Raw genomic sequence first — 19,401 nt, forward strand, 5'->3', positions numbered from 1 at the left:
AATTTGTAAAGGTATTAAAAACAGCTTTATTGAGATATTGTTCATATACCATATAATTCACCTAAAGAGCACAATTCAGCGGTTTTAGTATATTCACAGTTATGCTTCCATCATCTCTAATTTTAGAACATTTTCATCCCCCAAATAGAAATCCTCCAGCAGTGACTAACGATTGGACTGTTTGATAGTTCATTTAGATGAAATTAAAACGTGATCCATTCCGACAGGCTTCTTTCATTGATCACATGTTTTAAAGGTCCATAGGTCAGCACTTCATTTTATGGCTGAATAATATCCACTGTATGGATAACACATTTTGTTTTCCCATTCATCAGTTGATGGACACTTAAGTTGTTTCCACTTCTCAGCTACATATTATAAATAATGCTGCTCCAAACAAGCATGTGTAAGTTTTTGTGTAAGCATGTTTTCATTTCTCTGGCCTATATACTTGGAGGTGGAACCGCAGGGCCACATGATAACTGTGTTGAACCTTTTGAGGAACCACCAAATTTTCCCAAAGGGGCTGCACCATTTACATTCCCAGCAGCAGTGTAGGCGGGTTCTGTTTGTCCACATTCTTGTCAGAAGTAGTTACGGTTAATCTTATACATGCAACTGTCCAATTCCAGCACCATTTGCTGAAATGTAAAGGCACTTATAGTAGACATAATTTAAAGATAAAATTTGGGGATCATTCCTAATCTGATATTTTGGACATTTCTAGAAATCTGTCCTCTGATAGTTTCCTAAACCTTTCCCAATCTGTAGATATCCTTCTGAAAAAGGGTAAATGGAAAAGTTAAAATAATAATGCCATCTGACCAGTGGTGGCACCCTGGTCAACCTGGGACGCTGAGATCACAGGTTCAAAACCCTAAGGTTGCTAGCTTGAGCACAGGCTCACCAACTTGAGTCCAAGGTCGCTGGCTTGAGCAAAGGGTCACTGGCTCAGCTGGAGTCCCCTGGTCAAGGCACATAGGAGAAGAAATCGATAAACAACTGAAGTGATACAACTGTGCGTTGATGTTTCTCGTCTCTGTCTTGCCTAAAAACAAAACAAAAAAAACCGCTTGTTTGCAAAGAATTAAATAGAGATGTTATACTCAGTAAATAGAATAATGAAAAGGATGTAGTACCAATATCTAAAGCAATACCCTAAATATTAGTACTTTTCCTTGAACAGTTTATCTCTGTCTTCTGAAAGCTGGGCTCTAACCTCCAGCCTAAGTATAGACCTGAGCATTTCTTTATGCTGTGTACATTAGAAAAATAATCCGTTGTAAGTGCTTGTTCTAAAAGCAGCTGCTGTAGAGATGGAGAAGCCTACTAGGCTAGGAAATTAAAAACAAAATAACCCTGACTAGTCCATAAACAATTTCATTATTCCGGTGTAAATAAAGCAGTGGCCAGTAGCTGATAACTTACCTACTTATTTTAATGAAGCTATATACAATACTTATTATTAGATGTCAGTTCAGAAATGTTTCAGGTTTTTTTTTTCCTTACTAAGTGAGAGGCAGGGAGGCAAACAGACAGACTTGTGCATGCACCCTGACCAGGATCCACCCGGCAAGCCCTCGACTGCAGTAATGCTCACCGATCTGGGGCTGCTGTTCCATTCCTTGGCCACTGAGCTAAGCAAGGCCGTGGAGCCATCCCCAGCACCCAAGGTCTACTTTGCTCGAACCATTTGAGCCATGGCTGCAGGAGGGAGAAGAGAGAGAGAAAGAAAGAGAAGGAGGAAGGGTTGGAGAAGCAGATGGTTGCTTCTCCTGTGTGCCCTGATTGGGAATCGAACCTGGGACTTCCACACACCAAGCCAACGCTCTACCGTTGAGCCAACCAGCCAGGGCCCCGATTTGTTTTAGCAAATTTACTCTATAGTGTTCTCTAGAGTAGCACTGAACCACAGGACGCCAGCATCTCAACCCTTACATATCCCATAGTTTTAATCTAGTCTAAGAGAATTTTGTGCTGTTTTGAACATAACCACCAGTGCCTCATAATCAGAATAATTAAATTTGCTATGTTTTATCTTTGGATATAGTTACAAGAAAATTCCATGGGATAGCAGGGAGACTAGATTCTCTCAGAGGTTTTCTTTGAAGTGCCTGCCTGAAAGGGAGCGGTGAAGGGTGTGTGAATCTTAACACGGCTTATGTAGAGTCCATGTTGAAGAACTGGTGCTCTGGCTGTTTCTAGACCTTGCAGTACAAGTAACTGAGAACTTCCCCTCTAACTAGAAACTTTCAAAAGGAAGAGCTTATTTATTGCTCAGCTGAGTTAAGCTTAAAACTAAAATTATTTTAGCACCACCTGCTGGTTACTAGTGAGTACTTCGGGTTCATTAAATTTTCTATCTTGCCTGACTGGGCAGTGGCGCAGTGGATAGAGCGTCGGACTGCGATGCAGAAGACCCAGGTTCGAGAATCTGAGGTCGCCAGCTTGAGCGAGGGCTCATCTGCTTTGAGCAAAAGCTCACCAGCTTGGACCCAAGGTCGCTGGCTCAAGCAAGGGGTTACTCGGTCTGCTGTAGCCCCACGGTCAAGACACATATGAGAAAGTAATCAATGAACAATTAAGGTGTTGCAATGCACAACAAAAAAACTGATTGATGCTTCTCATCTCTCTCTGTTCCTATCTGTCCCTGTCTATCCCTCTCTCTGACTCTCTCTGTCTCTGTAAAGTAAAAAAAAAAAAAATTTCTATCTTGAAGCTGTTTTGATATATAATTTTATTATTAGTTAGACTTTGGATAAAACTTCACTTGAATGAAATGTTGAGCCACTAAGAAATTTGTAAGGGAAAATGTTGAACACAGATGAAATCAAGTAAGATTCTAAAACTAAATAAACCTATGTAGCATCGCAGTTACATTTTTCCAGCTAATTCTACACCCTGTGTCCCCATATCGAAGGTGTCTGGCCAGAAGGATCTGATGGAACAGATATCAATGCCTTGGTGCGATCCCACAATAGGAAGGTGATAGCTGTTGCTGATGACTTTTGCAAAGTCCATCTGTTTCAGTATCCCTGCTCCAAAGCGAAGGTAAAATCAATTTAATAGAAATTAGCATTGTGGGGCCTTTTGTTTGGGGCTAATTTTGTGTCAGTGGCATGCAAGTATTTGCAGGGTGACTGATTACCCATGGCACTGTGATGCACAGGGGAGGGCAGAAGCAGTCTGTAAGCACCCAAGGAGGCACTGCTTGTCTTCTTCCCTGGGAAGGTCAAGCAGTTGGAGGTAGTTACAGAAGGCAACTGATGATGTTTTATTGTCCATTTATTTACTTTTTGGCAGTTTTTTCTCCTAAAAACACTGAAATATTTTGTTATACATATGACCAGCATTATAAAACTCAAAGTTTCCTGTCTTTTACCTGTAATCCTGCCAACCTAGTAAATTCTTCCCTGGCCATCCCAATAGAATCATTACTAAGTATATCTGCCTCATATCCAGAAGAAATGGACTTTTATTTTTTTAAATACACAGTCTGAAGTATAGATGTCTAATTATTGTTTTGTTCCTCCCATATAAATAGGTATTAAAAGGAAATTACTGCTAGCCTTATTCTTCAGATTTGATGACTTACAGCTTTGATTTGAATTATGTTTCACAAGCTGATACCCCTTACTTAACCACCTCCATTGCTGTAAACAGGCATGTGAAGAATGAGTTTAATTTTCCTGTCTGATTTATTTCATATAGGCTCCCAGTCACAAGTATAGTGCCCACAGCAGCCATGTCACCAATGTCAGTTTTACTCATAATGACAGTCACCTGATTTCAACTGGTGGAAAAGACATGAGCATCATTCAGTGGAAACTTGTGGAAAAGTTGTCTTTGCCTCAAAACGAGATTGTAGTGGATACTACTCTAACCAAAGCCCCCACCTCTTCCATTGAAAGCGTCATGCCATCTAATACTCCCACACCGCCTCCTTCCCAGTCCGTAAATGAGACCGCTGAAGACGAAAGTAGAATAAGCAATTCTCCCACACTTCTGGAAAACAGCCTGGAACAGACTGTGGAGCCCAGCGAAGACCACAGCGAGGAACAGAGCGAAGGGGGTAGTGAAGACCTCAGCGAGCCTGTCTGTGGAGAGCCGTCCAGTGAGATGAGCAAGGAGCAGAGTGGAGCCCCTTCTACTGAGGACCAGCAAGATGCGCCACCTCTGTCCTAACACCAGGGCTTGAGTGCCTGTGATCTTGAGCTTGAGTTCAGATAACAAGCTGGGAAGTGATGGAAAGTCATTGTGGACCAAGATTTGGGGTTCCACATGATCTGTTTTCCTCAATAGTCTTATCTTCAATCAAATGCAGCCAACCTGACGGTTCAGTTTCGTGTGTGCTGGAGATTAACCAAACTTAATAGTAGGAGAGACGGAAACATTAAACATATCTCAGAAATTACTGTGTATAAGTGGTATGATGTAAATACTGGAAGAAACGGCAGTTGTGTTGATTTAAAACAAACCCCTTGTTATCTGAACATGTTTTCTTCAGGAACAACCAGAGGCATCAAACACTGTTACTCATCTACTGGCTCAGACTGCTACTATTTCCTGATGTAGAAAAAGAAATCAAGAAAAAAAAAGCTCTCTTACTGAGATATCCTCCTACCCCAAGTGTCTAGTGGAAATTTTTTAGTTAAGAAAAACTCCAGTATTGCCACAGGCAGTGGCGTTGCCTCCGGAATAGTCTATTTCCCTACCCAACCGGCTGGTGTCGAAGTGTGCTTGTTAGTCTACTATATAGGTGCTGCATTTTCTGAGTCGTAATGAGGAGACAGTTTCTTAATTTCTTGTGTGCAAAAATCTATTTTATCTTAGAACTAAGAAAGCAGTGGTTTGTTCCAGAGCTTTTCATGTATATTAAACCATTGATACTCAGAAGAAAATGGATTCCTTCAAGGATTCCTTTACTGGCTTGAACATTTTTAAATGTTTGGCATTCAAGAGAATGGAAGGAAAAAAAAACACCGCACGCCTTTAAAACTAAGCTGTAGTAATTGCTAGGCTAATTTTAGTTTAGCCTTCAACATAATTTTTCCCTCGGTAATAGAAGAAATATAAATACAGTAAGTTTAGTTGATTGAATTGGTGCTTGAGGTTCATTGGCTTAGTTGTCATTTTTATACAGATTAATTATATTGAGCGATAAGATACTCAGCAAAATGCTAATTCTTTTTTACAGAAGTGTTAACAGTCATGGTAAAAAAAATTTTTTTATATAAATTACGTACTTAACAGACTTGCTACATATGGTCATTTTTCTCTGGTGGAGTTGTTATAAGCCTTGTAATTCTAATGTGGTTATCCTGTACTCTTGGGCAATGCATGTAGTATTATGCATTGGATATTTGTGGGGGTTTTTGTTTTGTTTTTTTTGTTTTGTCAGATGACTGTTTCTCTTAAGTACATGTTTCCTACTTTAAAAATAATTACTGACATATGCATTTCCTATGTTTATACTTGGATTATAAAAAACTTTGTTTTGATTTATTTTTTAACTTGCTGCATTGTTTTGTTTTTGGTTGTTTTTTTTTTTTTTGGTTAGATCATGTTTAGAAACTTTGGATGAGTTCAGAAGTCTTAAGTATGCAAGTGTTTACGTGACTGTGCCATTCCAAAGTGCATCAGAACTGTCATTCCCTTCTAGTATCTTCTCAGGAGTAATAAAAATCAGGTATTTCATCATCATTTGGTAACATACAAACTCCAGTGAACTCCCAAGGACACTCACGACATTTTTTATTCACATGCTGTATGTAAGGGTGTGGGTGTGTGTGAAGGGGTGAGTGTGGACACTTACTCTGTTTGTATGTATCTCTATATAAGCAGATATATGCCACATTGAAAATACTCAGTGTGTATCTCTAAGTGTATAGATGTATGTCCATGTATATCTCTTTCCTTTTGTTTACAACTGTTCAAAAAAAAAACAACACCTCAAAGTAGCTCTCTTCAAAAGAAGAGATATGGATTCCAAGCAACCCATCTTTTTTTTAATACATAATTATCAGAGAGCATCGTTAAGTATCAGGCATATATTGTATATTTACTTATTGGCAGTGGTGACTAAATCATCAGGTCAGCATGTGATATTGCCTGCAAGAAAAATACTATGAGATGAACAAGTAGTTCTAAAAGTAGAAAAAGCATTTCTTCAAGCTCTCTCCAAGGTCAGCAGGGAGTTTATGTGGGAACATCAGTCACCGTTGGGGTTGCTGTGTACAATGAGATTTATGATCGTGATACTCTTGGGTGGTAGTTTCAAAAGACACTACTAATACGCAGAACGCGTTCCAGCTCTGTTGCTGGCAACTACTGTCTATCAGTCAATCAAATCTGTGATAATGGTTGGAAGTGGGTGGGATTATAAAATTGTAGATGTTTATAGAAAAACTTGTGAATGAAAATGAATCCAAGTGTTTCATGTGAAGATGTTGAGCCATTTCTATCATGCATTCCTGTCTCATGGCAGAAAATTTTTGAAAATTAAAAAATAAAATAATCAAAATGTTTTATTTGTCTCTAACTGCGCCTTAGCTCTTTCTTCACTTGTACTAGGGGTAGTCAACCTTTCTATACCTACTGCCCACTTTTGTATCTTAGTAGTTAAATTTTCTAACCGCCCACCGGTTCCACAGTAATGGTGGTTTATAAAGTAGGGAAGTAACTTTATAAAATTTATAAAGCAGAATTACAGCAAGTTAAAGCATATAATAATAATTACTTACCAAGTACTTTATGTCGGATTTTTGCTATGTTTGGCAGAATAAATCTTTATAAAACAACTTACTATAGTTAAATCTATCTTTTTATTTATACTTTGGTTGCTCCGCCACTGCTTACCATGAAAGCTGGAACGCCCACTAGTGGGCGGTAGGGACCAGGTTGACTACCACTGACTTATACTGCTAGTTCCCATGATTCCATTTATTAGAAAATATGATGATTATCAGTTGACCACAGTTGCTGTTGTGGATACAACCAGAATGGTAGTATCAAACTCCATCTCATAATGTGACAGGAAATTACTTCTGATTTATGCTTTCATTTAATAGGAGAATAGCTTCATTTTAATTTATTTCATGTCTGTACTCTAATGTTTAACGTTGGATAATCCTAGTGATCTTGATTATCTGTCTGACCTGACTCCACTGCCGGATGCCGCCTCCCCTGTATTAGCCTTTGTGAAGGACATGGTATTCCCTGCTTTCTCTCTCTCCCGTATGTTTGCTCTTAGCAATAAGGATCCTGTGTATACCATGACCATATTTTGGCTGCTACAAGTTTTTCTTTATGGAGAATTTAGATTGAGAGTATTCCATACATTCCCAGCATTACTGCCATGGAAATGATGGGGTGTTCATCATTACCTCACTTATCTTCACTGACAGAACATAAGTTCACAGCCACTCAGTATATAGGCATACCTCACTTCATTGCACTTCACTGGTTTTTTGTTTTTAACAAATGGAAGGTTTGACAACCCTGCATCAAGCAGGTCTATCAGCACCATTTTCCCACGTGTTCAGATGATGGTTATATCTTTTAATTAAGAAAGGTAGGTTTTCCGGGCGCTGGGCATGGCTCTGTGGCCTCTGCCTCAGGCGCTAGAGTGGCTCTGGTCGCAATATGGCGACGCCCAGGATGGGCAGAGCATCGCCCCCCTGGTGGGCAGAGCACCGCCCCATGGTGGGCGTGCCGGGTGGATCCCAGTCGGGCGCATGCGGGAGTCTGTCTTACTGTCTCCCTGTTTCCAGCTTCAGAAAAATGAAAAAAAAAAAAAAAAAAAAAAAGAAAGGTAGGTTTTTATACACATTTCTATTGTATACTTACCAGACTACAGTACTGTGCAGACATAACTTTCATGCGCCCTGGGAAAGCGAACAGTTTGCGGCTCACTCCATCGTAGTGTCTGGAACCAGAGTAGCAATGCCCCCGAAGGTGCCTGTGCTAACTGACTGTGAGAGGCTGTCCCACCTGAGAATTTCCAGTTCTGAGACAAAATGGCTGATGGGGCCCTGAACAAACTCACTTAATGTGATTTTTACTCAACAAAAAAGGAGATCCAAAAAGAACTTAAGAGGAAATAAAAATAAGTTAGATTTGGGACATACTAAGGTGTTAGTATAACTTCTAAAAGAAACTAGGTTTCCAGCTTAAAGCTGGAAGTGAAATGAAGAGGAGTAAAGTCAAGACTGGGTTGCCTGACCAGGCGGTGGTGCAGTAGATAGAGCATCGGACAGGGACGTGGAGGACCCAGGTTCGAAACCGCATGGGCTCATCTGGTTTGAGCATAGCTCACCAGCTTGAGCCCAAGGTCGCTGGCTCGAGCAAGGGGTCCCTTGGTCTGCTGTAGCCCCTTCTCCTATCAAGCTGTCAAGGCACATATGAGAAAGCAATCAATGAACTAAGGTGCCACAACAAAGAATTGATGCCTCTCATCTCTTCCTGTCTGTCCCTAGCTGTCCCTAGCTGTCCCTCTCTCTGTCTCCCTCTCACCAAAAAAAAAAAAAGGCAAGACCGTGTGACCATGTTTAGGACAGACAGGCTGAAGAGGAGCTGTGCAGGCCTCGGACAGGAACTGCTGACAATGGAGGAGTAGGCAGCGAACCCCGCCCTGGACTCCTGCTCTCGTTAGTGATGTGGGAGTGTTAGTTGCTGTGTAGGCAAGAAGATGGGTGAAGGAGATTTAGTAACCGGCCCATGTTCATGTCCGTTGATGAGGGCCATGCCACCAAAGTTCACGCTGCTTCCATTTCCACCAGGAGACAGTCGTTAGAACGGAGCAAGCAGGAAGAGACGGGTATTCAGAGACTTTGGAAAAAAGAGACACAGAAGAGGGCTTGTGTCAGTCTCGCGCCTCAGTCCAGGAGTGGGTGAGGTCACTCGTCTGTGTCACTGTCATAGAAACCAGGCCCTGCTGGAAAAGCCAACTTTGTCTAGGATGCTCAGGAAGAGTCTCCAAGGAACACTGAAAGGTCTCCAGGCATTTTCCCAAAAAAACAGATGCAGCCCTATGTAAAGGGCTCTCACCTGGGGTCTCTCCTGCTCTCACGGGCTCAATGTATACCCTTTGTGCTAATCAGTTCACCTCTTCCAAAGGAAACCAGAAGAACCTCTCTGCCATCATTAATATATCCCCATGCCATAACCTTAAATGCTCTACTATAAAAGAAAATAATAGAAAGAGAAATGATCCCAAATGCAGTAAAGAAATGTCAGCTTGTTTCACTGCTTTACCCACAGGTGGGGTCTTCAGGAGACCATGGCTTACTGAACACATTTTGTTTTTTTGTTTGTTTTTAAATTTACCTATCTGGAAGTCTGGCAGAAAAATTTAAGTACCACTTCTATATCTCAAAAGACAAAAACAAAAAATGGACAAAAACACAAAACCTAAGTGCTCAATGATTAAAATATGGCACATCCGCATTACTAAATGCCATTTAACAATAGCTAACACTTAATGCTTTACATGGATTAACTGACTCAACCCTTTCATAATGCTCAACTCGATTATCTCTGTTTTCCAGATGAGGACGCCCAAGGAACAGAGAAGCCAGGGTACACTCATTGGTAGGAGTGGCTCGGAGATTTGGAGAGAAGTCCCGCCTCCAGAGCCCATGTGGCTAGCCACCATGCTCTACTGCTAGTGTGCTACACGTTTACTGTAAAACAGTACTCTAGTGATTATTATTAACAAGAAAGAATGAAATGAGTTAAAACTTCTGGTAGGGAAGATTTGAGACCAACATAAAGAAAAACTATAGCCGCCTGACCAGGCAGTGGCGCAGTGGATAGAGCGTCAGACTGGGATGCGGAGGACCCAGGTTCAAGACCCCAAGGTCGCCAGCTTGAGCACAGGCTCATCTGGCTTGAGCAAAGCTCACCAGCTTGGACCCAAGGTCACTGGCTTGAACAAGGGGTTACTTGGTCTGCTGAAGACCCCTGGTCAAGGCACATATGAGAAAACAATCAATGAACAACTAAGATGTCACAATGAAAAACTAATGATTGATGCTTCTCATCTCTCTCCCTTCCTGTCCATCTGTCCCTGTCTATCCCTGCCTCTGACTCTAGCTCTGTCTCTGTAAAAAAAAAAAAAGAAAAAAACTACAGCCTGACCAGGCGGTGGCGCAGTGGATAGAACATCAAACCGGAATGCTGAGGACTCAGGTTCGAAATCCTGAGGTTGCTAGCTTGAGCACAGTGTTATCCAGCTTGAGTGCAAGGTTGGCAGCTTGAGCGTGGGATCATAGACATGACCCCAGGGTCACTGGCTTAAGCCCAAGGTCAATGGCTTAAGCAAGGGGTCATTTGCTCTGCTGAACACTTTGTAGTGTTTTGGAGGGGCTTCAGTTTACCAAGTTGAAGGGAGCCTGCTCAGGCCCAAGTCCCGTCACCGTCCCCCCTACAGCCACAGCACGGGGGAGAGGAGCTTCCAGGCTCTGACATCATACTCGACACCTGCTACCAGCAACTGCCTGCTTCTCCTGCCTTCAATGGCCAGTCAGGCACACCAGTCCTCAGTCCCTACTGTTCAACTTAAACCTACTTGTATGGAGACACTGCTTCCTCATTTTCTAACATTTGAGCAACTTCCATTTCACCAAAAAAGAAGCATGGCAGCTTTTCCACTTTGCCTCACTCTCCATCTCACACTTCCTGTGGCACACCTGGAGGTCCTGCCAACCCTGTTCATAGGCCATGGGGCTTTGATCTTGCATCTCCTTGCCCTCAGCAATGTAAGCACATACTCCTGAGAATAGATTTTCCTAGGGAGCCATCCACTGACACATGAATATGGATAACAGTTGGTGCTGATGACAACATCCCAGGCCTGACCACCATCGGGTCCAGAGGCCAATTCCAACTCCTGGCAGTTTACTATCACCAGATCTCACTAACGGAACTGAAAACAAAGGGGGTGCTACAAGAAATGGCCTCAGGGAGGAAAAATAACTTTTTAATAAAAAGCAAAGCCCTTGGCCCTGGCCAGTGGCTCAGTGGTAGAGCGTCGGCCTGGCATGCAGGGGTCCCGGGTTCGATTCCCGGCCAGGGCACACAGGAGAAGCGCCCATCTGCTTCTCCACCCCCCCTCCTCCTTCTGCTCTCTCTCTTCCCCTCCCGCAGCCAAGGCTCCATTGGAGCAAAGATGGCCCGGGCGCTAGAGTGGCTCTGGTCGCGGCAGAGCGACGCCCCCTGGTGGGTGTGCCGGGTGGATCCCGGTCGGGCGCATGCGGGAGTCTGTCTGTCTCTCCCTGTTTCTAGCTTCAGAAAAATACAAAAAAAAAAAAAAAAAGGCAAAGCACTTATACCTGGATATCCCGTTTCACTCTTGATGTACACACAGCCGCCAAGCCAGAATTCATCCTGGGAAAGGTCACAGGGTACTGGAGCCACCGCTGCATAGTGATGTCCGTCTAACCGACCCTGGATTGGGCTGAGTTGGAAACCTGGTTGGAAGCAAGGGAACAGAAGCTGACATTCTTTGACATGATCAACTGTAGAACTAGATTTCAATGAAGGTAACTGTATAACTTGATGCCCAGATGAGGCAGGTCCTCTTCTTCCTGTAGACTTCAGCCTATCTACAATAAAAACATAGTGTGTTGCCAACATTTTCAAAATAGCAGCCAGAGTTGGTCCGAAGGTGGTGGGTTACTGTTAAGCTGATTAACAAAATAGCAGCCAGTCTGAATCCTGAGGAATTTCTGTGGGAGTAAGGGCCAAAGAAGTCGTCCGTTGGTCAGGTATGTATTGCAAACCTACCTTATGCAAGGAACCATGTGGGCCCTGCAGGGAATCCCCTTCATGAAGCATGTAACCTGGAATGTGGTAAGGACACCCCTTCTATTGATAATTTCCCTCAAAATCAGAAAACCCTCCCTGCATGCTGTCGGTAGTGTGTGGTTTCACATGTGAAAAGTAAATATTCCTCCAGAATCTTGGATGGGTCATCCATTCCTTAAATTCTATAATAGATAACATCCAAATGGTTAAATTTTTCTATTTAAAAAATAATATAGAACCTATACAATGGAATATTACTTAAAAATGAACTATTGATAAATGCAAAGTTGGAGTTCACATTATACGTGGTGTTATACGTAGTGAGAAAAGTCTATCTTGAAAGTTTACCAACTGTATTTCCACTTATATAACATTATCGAAATGACAAACCATAGAGAACAGGCTAGTGATTGCCAAGGGACAGAAGAAGGGAGGGGATGTCACTATAGAGGAATAGTACAGGGGGTGCCTTTGTGGTGGGGAGTCTGTTCTGGTTGGAATGGTGGTTACATGCATACACACGGGGGATTAAACTGCACAGAACTACATACATGAATGCATGCAAAAATGATGGAAATTGAGCCTGATCTGTGGTGGCGCAGTGGGTAAAATGACCTGGAACGCTGAGGTCGCCGTTCGAGACCCCTGGCTTACCTGGTCAAGGCACATGTGGGAGTTGATGCTTCCTGCTCCTCTCCCTTCCTGTCACTCTCTCTAAAAATAAATAAAATCTTTTTAAAAAATGATGGAAACTGAGAAAGGTCTGTAATGTGGATTACTGTGGTCTATCAACCTCAGTTTCCTGGTCTTAATATGATGTTAAATAAGATGTCACCACTGAGGGAAGCAGAGGGGAGGGATTCGCCAGACTGCACTAGTTCTCAAACTTCCTATGTCTATAATTATTTCAAAATTAAAAGTTTAAAAAGTAGGCCCTTGCTAGTTGGCTCAGTGGTAGAGTGTCGGCCCAACATGTGGATATCCCAGTTCAATTCCAGGTCAGGTCACACAGGAGAAGCGCTCATCTGCTTCCCCACTCCTCCCCCTCCTTTCTATCTCTTCCCCTTCCACAGCCAAGGATCCATTAGAGCAAAGTTGGCCCGGGCACTGAGGACGGCTCCATGGCCTCTGCCTCAGACGCTAGAATGGCTCCAGCCACAAGGGATCAATGCCCCAGATGGTCAGAGCATCGCCCCCTGGTGGACATGCCAGGTGGATCCCGGTCAGGCGCATGAGGGAGTCTGTCTGCCTCCCTGCTTCCAACTTCAATAAAATACAAAAAAAAAAAGGTTTAAAAAGTAAAGATGTAGAAAATTTACCTTCCCTTTATGCTTTTGAAGGGAATGTGGAAAAGAAAATAAGCCTTAATTACAACAAAAAAATTTTAATACAATTTCTGTCTTTGTGTACTTGAGGTAAGACTGAAACTGGGTGCTCTGCACGGCTTTTCCAGCCACGCTCTGCTCCCACAGGAGCCTGTGGGAGAACTCCTAGCTCTAGTGGTGGCAGAAAGGAGCCCCAGGCAAGGGTGGGGTGCTGGGCAGAGGTGTGAGTATAATGTTCAGCTCTAGAGAACGGTACCAGAGACCCTGGGACAGTGAGAACCCAGCCGCGGAGGCACCTGTGTAACCCCCGTGGAAGGTGGCCTCTTGGGCCCTCCCTCTGCTAGGGCGCTCTGTCCCCTTCTCCCTCCTGCTTGTTTTTCTGACTGATTGGAGTGTCGCTGGTACTCCCTTTCTTGGAAACCCCTCCAAAAGCCACCCTCTGCTGCCTGCCCTCAGGTGCTTCGGCTGAATCACCTTCCGTTATTCAGGATTCAAAAAATGACAAGAAAAAGAATTCCACTCTTTAGCAGGGCCCTCATGAAACTGCTGCAGAATTGAGATGAGGTGATCAGGCTTTCTCCCCTGAGAATGACAGGCCCCCGGGCTTTATCGGCAAATCTATTTTTTGCGTGGCCTACTGTTTGCCAGGCTTTGACATTTCCATTTAGAAGATGAATTAATTCTGAGCTAAACCAAAAGTCCTCTCCTTTGAAAGACTGTATTAGGACACAGCCCTCACAGGACCCTGGAGCCTCTGTGACCCTACCTCTTTCCCACTTGATGGGACAGCCTTCCTGGGGGGGAAGTGGGGAATATGATATTAAACTAAGGCTGCAATGAAAAAGGCACTTTTTCATTGCCAGCTTAGGTACTGCGAGGTTGCCAGGCCCCATCACCCTGGTCTCAGTCTGAAAGGAGAGAATGCAGGCCTTGCTCAGCAAAGAGCATCTGATCCACATGGGAAACACCCTGGTGATCCTGGGCTCTGTCTGGCCCTGCTCTGTAAAAGCCCAGCATTCAAGGAGCAGAGAGAAGGATGAGCTGCTTCTGCAGCATGTGCAGGAAAGGCTGCCCCTCCGGACAGGCCGGGTCTCCATCACAGCAAACAGTTTTTGCCCTGGAAGTGATGAGCAGGAAGACAGACTCCTGGGAAAGCCTGCAGGTGGCCCCATTAATAACGCTGCCATTCCCAGCTGCCAACAGCTGAAGTGGTTTCTATGAGAAACCCTCACATTAAAATAGAAGGAAGTTCTTTTAAATTATAGTAGTTAACTACCTTTATTAAACATTATCAAAGTTAAACATGGGGGTTTGTCCAGAGAGCACTTGGGAAAGCTCTGGTGTGGCTATCTGCATTGTTGGGAGCTGTGGACGAAGCACGGAGATTCTCAGGTATGCCCTTGACCTGAGGACCTTTGCTCCTCCCTGTCCTCATTCAGTGATAGGGTCTGTTCTGTGCCCCTCACTCAGCAGCACCAAGACACACGCTGGTGAGTATGGCAGGGTTGGGGGGCAGCCACCAAGGACACAGCCCACGTCCATGCCACCCTACAAAGCCAGCCCAGTGGCTTGACCTCTGGGAGTGACATTGGTTGTCATCCTCTTTGTTGAAAAGCCTATCCTAGCCTTTCTTCCCTTCAGTTTCCCTCCTTCCTTTCTTCTTTCCTGTCTTCCTCCCTCTACCTCTCTTCTGAAGGGTAACAGAACACAGACCCCGGAATATGCCACTTTGGTACACTGATTTGAGCTACAGGCGCTTGAAAAACAGCAGATGCACGGATTGTCCTCTGAACTCCCCTTACCTGCCTACAGTCGGGCCCTCCCAAAGGAACTCAACTGTCAGAAATCCCTTCACGGAGTCTCAGCCACCAGGAACACTGACTCTTATCACAGGAGAGGAGACTGGAGTCCACAGCAGACCAGACTCTGTCACACACGGTCGGGCTTCCCATCTGCTCTTCTCAGGACCCATTCACCTTCCCAAACCATTTCTCTCCCCTCCGGCCCTCTCCCCTTTCCCTTTTAAGATGGTATTTAAGCCTGAGTTCTAAGTCACTTCAGGGAATTCCCCTGGGTATCTCCCATGTACACACGTGGTAAACATGTTAATGTCTGGCCCTGGCCGGTTGGCTCAGCGGTAGAGCGTCGGCCTGGCGTGCGGGGGACCCGGGTTCAATTCCCGGCCAGGGCACATAGGAGAAGCGCCCATTTGCTTCTTCACCCCCACCCCCTCCTTCCTCTCTGTCTCTCTCTTCCCCTCCCGCAGCCAAGGCTCCATTGGAGCAAAGATGGCCCGGGCGCTGGGGATGGCTCCTTGGCCTCTGCCCCAGGCGCTAGAGTGGCTCTGGTCGAGGCAGAGCGACGCCCCGGAGGGGCAGAGCGTCGCCCCCTGGTGGGCAGAGCGTCGCCCCTGGTGGGCGTGCCGGGTGGATCCCGGTCGGGCGCATGCGGGAGTCTGTCTGACTGTCTCTCCCCATTTCCAGCTTCAGAAAAATACAAAAATAAATAAATAAATAAATAAATAAACAAACAAACATGTTAACGTCTGTTTTTCTCTCGTTAATGTCTTTTGTTATGGGGCTCTCAGCCAAGAATTCAGAAGAGACAGAGGCTGGAGACAGGCCCAGAGGAGGACTGACCCCTCACTCAGCAGCAGTAAGGCCACCCCCCCCCAAGGCCTAAGGCTCAGGTCACGGCTTTGCAAAGGGCAGCACACTCACCTCCCGACTCACACAGCCCTCCTGGAAGACCATGCCTCATCTCAGCTCCCCAAGACCTCCCCCGAGACCTGCCCAAGCCGGCCAAGGCTGAGTGGGCAACCCGAACTATTCCTTAGCTTCATCTCCCATGGCTAGAGGACATATTTGTGCAAGTGACACACCCAACCCGACCACTAGCAGTGACTGCTTACCCGTCCCTCATGCTGCAGCTCGGCCCTCTTCCTCTGGCACCATTCTCTCCGATGCTCAAGGAACAGGATGTGACTAAGGGCAGGATGGGCAGACACAGATAGAAACCGATTTTCCAAATAACTGTTTCTTCAAAAGGACATAATTCTAGGAGAAAAGGGAACAGATATCAAGTATAAACAAAAGCTCTTCTGCATGACTCTCCTTTAATTAGAATGGCTACTAACTAAAAGCAACAATGTTAGTTCATGAAAGGTTAATGGAATTCATGTTTTGGAGATGCAGAATGCAACACAGACTTTGCCAGAAACACCATCTAACCTTCATTCTCTTTAATTATTCGGTCAGAATAATTTCCTGAGAGCAGGTTTACTCCCTGGATGGCTTTAATTAAACACCATTGAACTTTGAAGTTAACATCAACTCATCCAACAACTCAAATTTCAAATTAATATGCTGTCTAACACAGAGATTTGCGTCCTAAGTAGGGGTGTGGTGGGAGAGGGGAAGATGGGGCCTAACAAGTATTAAACCAATTCTGGAACATTTTCCATCTATCCCCCACCCTCTCCAGTGGCCAGAAACTTGCATAACCTGTCCCGGGCCTCCCTAAAGAGAGGGGCCCAGGCTGAGCTGGGCAGCCAAGATGCCTCCTTCCTGGGCTTCTCCCAGTCCTGGGTGCAGGCTCTACTCTCTCAAGAGTTTTTAGCACAGGCCTGGTCCAGCCAGACCCTCCAGTGGGCTCCACGCGCCTCCGCCCCACTCTGGCCTCCAGCCTTCTCTAGGGAGTCGAGACATGTGAGAACTGGCCCAGCACCCCACCAGGCTCGGGGCCTCAGGAACCCCCGTTTTCTCAGCTGCCTCCTGGCACTTCGCTCAGGCCCCGGGGGGCTGCCTCCCTCCTTTTCTGCCCGTGAAAACTAAGGTCCCTGATTCTGTCAGAAGTACTTTATAGCCATACCAAGGCCCTTTTGCAAAGAGTTTCTGCTGCTTTCTAACTTTTTCCCTGTTAAATGGAGGCTACCCCACCATTTCTCACAGCCTGGGGCAGCTTCAGCCAACTTCCATCAGAATGTGATATTTGGAATTGGCAAAGAGTCCAATCTAGCTGGCACACGTTGGACAGTGTGAAGGACCTATACTTGGGCCCTGAGGTACAGCCATGGGATCATGACAAAGCTCATGCCAGACAAGGTCGGAGCCAGAGAAGGCATCATGTCCCAGCAGGGCTGTGTTAGCATTTGAGGTAAAAAAATATAAGGAATGCTATTCCCAGGCACTCTGCATGACCACTCCCATTAGTGCCTTACAACAGCTTCCTTCGGAAATCAGCTCTAACAGGCCCGGAGCCTGAGCACCAGCAGCATCTGGGCTCAGTATGCCATTCGCAAGGTCCTGCAGCAGTACGGCGTCCTGGAGATACACCAAGCTCAGGATTCCTGACTCCTGATTCCAGCTTGCGTGAGTGACAGCTGCTGATGACAGAGGAGACTGCAGTGACCCATCCACTCCAATACTACCTCAGGGGGCGGTGGAGAGCAAGTTATGAAGGCAGACCTGCGACAGCTGAGGTGCCATACATTTCCCCAGGGAGAAGCCACAGCTGAGCTCCCACCTGCATCCGCCCAGCAGCTGTCCTAAGGTAACAAACCTCAGTCCAAGGAGCTCCCTCCTCAGGACTGGTAAGGGATAAAAGTGGAATTCCTCCACACCAAGAAAGTTTCTTAACCAAATGGTTTATTAACTCTAATACATGAATGATACCCTAATAAAGGACCTAAAATAAATTTTAAACTTTAAAATAATATTAAAAAAGAGTATTTAATTTTGAAAGAGTACTTACTTAATAAAGGCAAAGGTGTCTGATTCATCTTTGGGCCCTTGCACCTATTGGATGTGTTTTTGCACACTCATTAAACATCTGAAAGAGGCAGAGCATTAGTGGAACTCCTTGATGTCCATGGGTCAGAGGAGGCCCCAGACAACCAAGAATGACAACCAATGAACCTGAGGAGACAACACTTAAGGACAGGACCCCACTTCTCAACCCAACATGGGCAGTCTCTGGTGATAGATTACAGTAATCCAACCCAGGATATGCGCGTTCAAATGTCAAATAAATGTTTTAAATCACTGGGAACAGATAGCATCAGAATGTCTAAGCAATCCATCATTATTGCCTCTGGTGTATCCTCAAGCTATAGAAGATCAATGAGCCAGAAAGCCAGGCATCCGGCCCAAAGCCACACTCATAAAGGGGAGAAAAAGTATATAAATCAAAGAAAGCTAGCCAGTGTTATAGAAGTCTCTCCCTCCTTCACCGTGAAACGGACAGCTTCACACCAGAGTCCCAGCAGGCAAGGGCCCAGGACGAGAAGGCAAGCTGGCTGATGGAGAAAACAAAGGCTAAGTGGGCCTCCTCTGAAAGAACTGTAAAGTAGCCTTTGCGACCTTTCTTGCTCTTGTGCACCCTAAAGAATTTTGAAAATCTATGTGGACCCTTTCACATATGTAAGTTTAATGTCTAAACCTCTTCATCATTCTAAGTTTAAAATAGCTATAAGAAGTAGTTTCTGGTGTAATGTAAATAATGGCTTAAACTATTAAGTCACTCATAAATGCATCCAACGGTATGCAAATACGACTGCAATTAAGACTAGACCTAACCATCTAGTTAAAAATACAAATGTCTACTTAACAGAAACTTTTTCTTGAACCTGTATTTCCATTTCACTCCTCCAACTAGAATTTTACCCCCACAAATGTTAACCTAATATAACATATTTTTAGGATTGAAAGTTTCTTACTGATCACTTGTAATTCTCTGTAAAATATTAAAATTTAAATTTGGTTAAATTTCCTGTGACCATGTTATTCAAAATGCACCCCAATCAGAGAGAGGGAGCTGGCTCGTTTCCATGGATGAATCTCGGTAACCGTTAGTTTCAGCCCCAATTCCATTCCTTTTAAAATATTTTTAGAGATAAACACTGTTCTCATAAATAACTAGATGGTAATGGAAGTTCTGTAATAGTAGTATCTCTGAATTCTTTGAACTCCTGAGTTATACACCAAAAGTAATGTAATGACCTATTATCAAAATTATTATTATTTTTAGTGAGAGGGAGGGACGAAGAGAGAGGGACAGACAGGAAGGGAGAGAGATGAGAAGCATCAACTCATAGTTGCAGCAAGTTAATTATTCATTGATTGCTTCCTCATATGTGCCTTGATCAGGGGTCTCCAGCTGAGCCAGTGACCCCTTGCTCAAGCCAGTGACTTTGGGCCTCAAGCCAGTGACCTGTGGGCTCAAGCCAGCAACCATGGAATCATGTCTATAATCCCACATTCAAGCTGCC

General features: G+C 44.6%; 1 protein-coding gene and 1 long non-coding RNA gene across 7 annotated transcripts in view; one reads left to right on the forward strand and one right to left on the reverse strand.

Moving 5' to 3' along the window:
* The window catches only part of EML4 (EMAP like 4), a 155,123-nt gene extending 149,312 nt beyond the window's left edge, over positions 1-5,811 (forward strand). For all 5 annotated transcript variants that reach the window (XM_066267004.1, XM_066267001.1, XM_066267002.1 and 2 more), the window contains 2 exons: positions 2,921-3,051; positions 3,712-5,811. In XM_066267004.1, the coding sequence (XP_066123101.1) occupies positions 2,921-3,051; positions 3,712-4,185 (605 nt within the window). In that variant the 3' untranslated portion in view covers positions 4,186-5,811. The remainder of the gene's footprint in view (positions 1-2,920; positions 3,052-3,711) is intronic.
* LOC136330341 (uncharacterized) lies at positions 31-17,994 on the reverse strand. 2 transcript variants are annotated; one of them, XR_010730280.1, is made up of 6 exons: positions 17,886-17,994; positions 17,353-17,517; positions 16,045-16,189; positions 12,463-12,522; positions 11,334-11,471; positions 31-1,048 (listed from the first exon to the last, which is right to left on the reverse strand). It is a non-coding gene; the product is annotated as an uncharacterized lncRNA (long non-coding RNA). The 2 variants fall into 2 exon arrangements; XR_010730279.1 differs by lacking the exon at positions 12,463-12,522.
* Between the last annotated feature and the right edge of the window lie 1,407 nt (positions 17,995-19,401).

Source organism: Saccopteryx bilineata, chromosome 3 (genome assembly GCF_036850765.1).
Source record: "Saccopteryx bilineata isolate mSacBil1 chromosome 3, mSacBil1_pri_phased_curated, whole genome shotgun sequence".
NCBI classification, from domain to species: Eukaryota; Metazoa; Chordata; class Mammalia; order Chiroptera; family Emballonuridae; genus Saccopteryx; species Saccopteryx bilineata.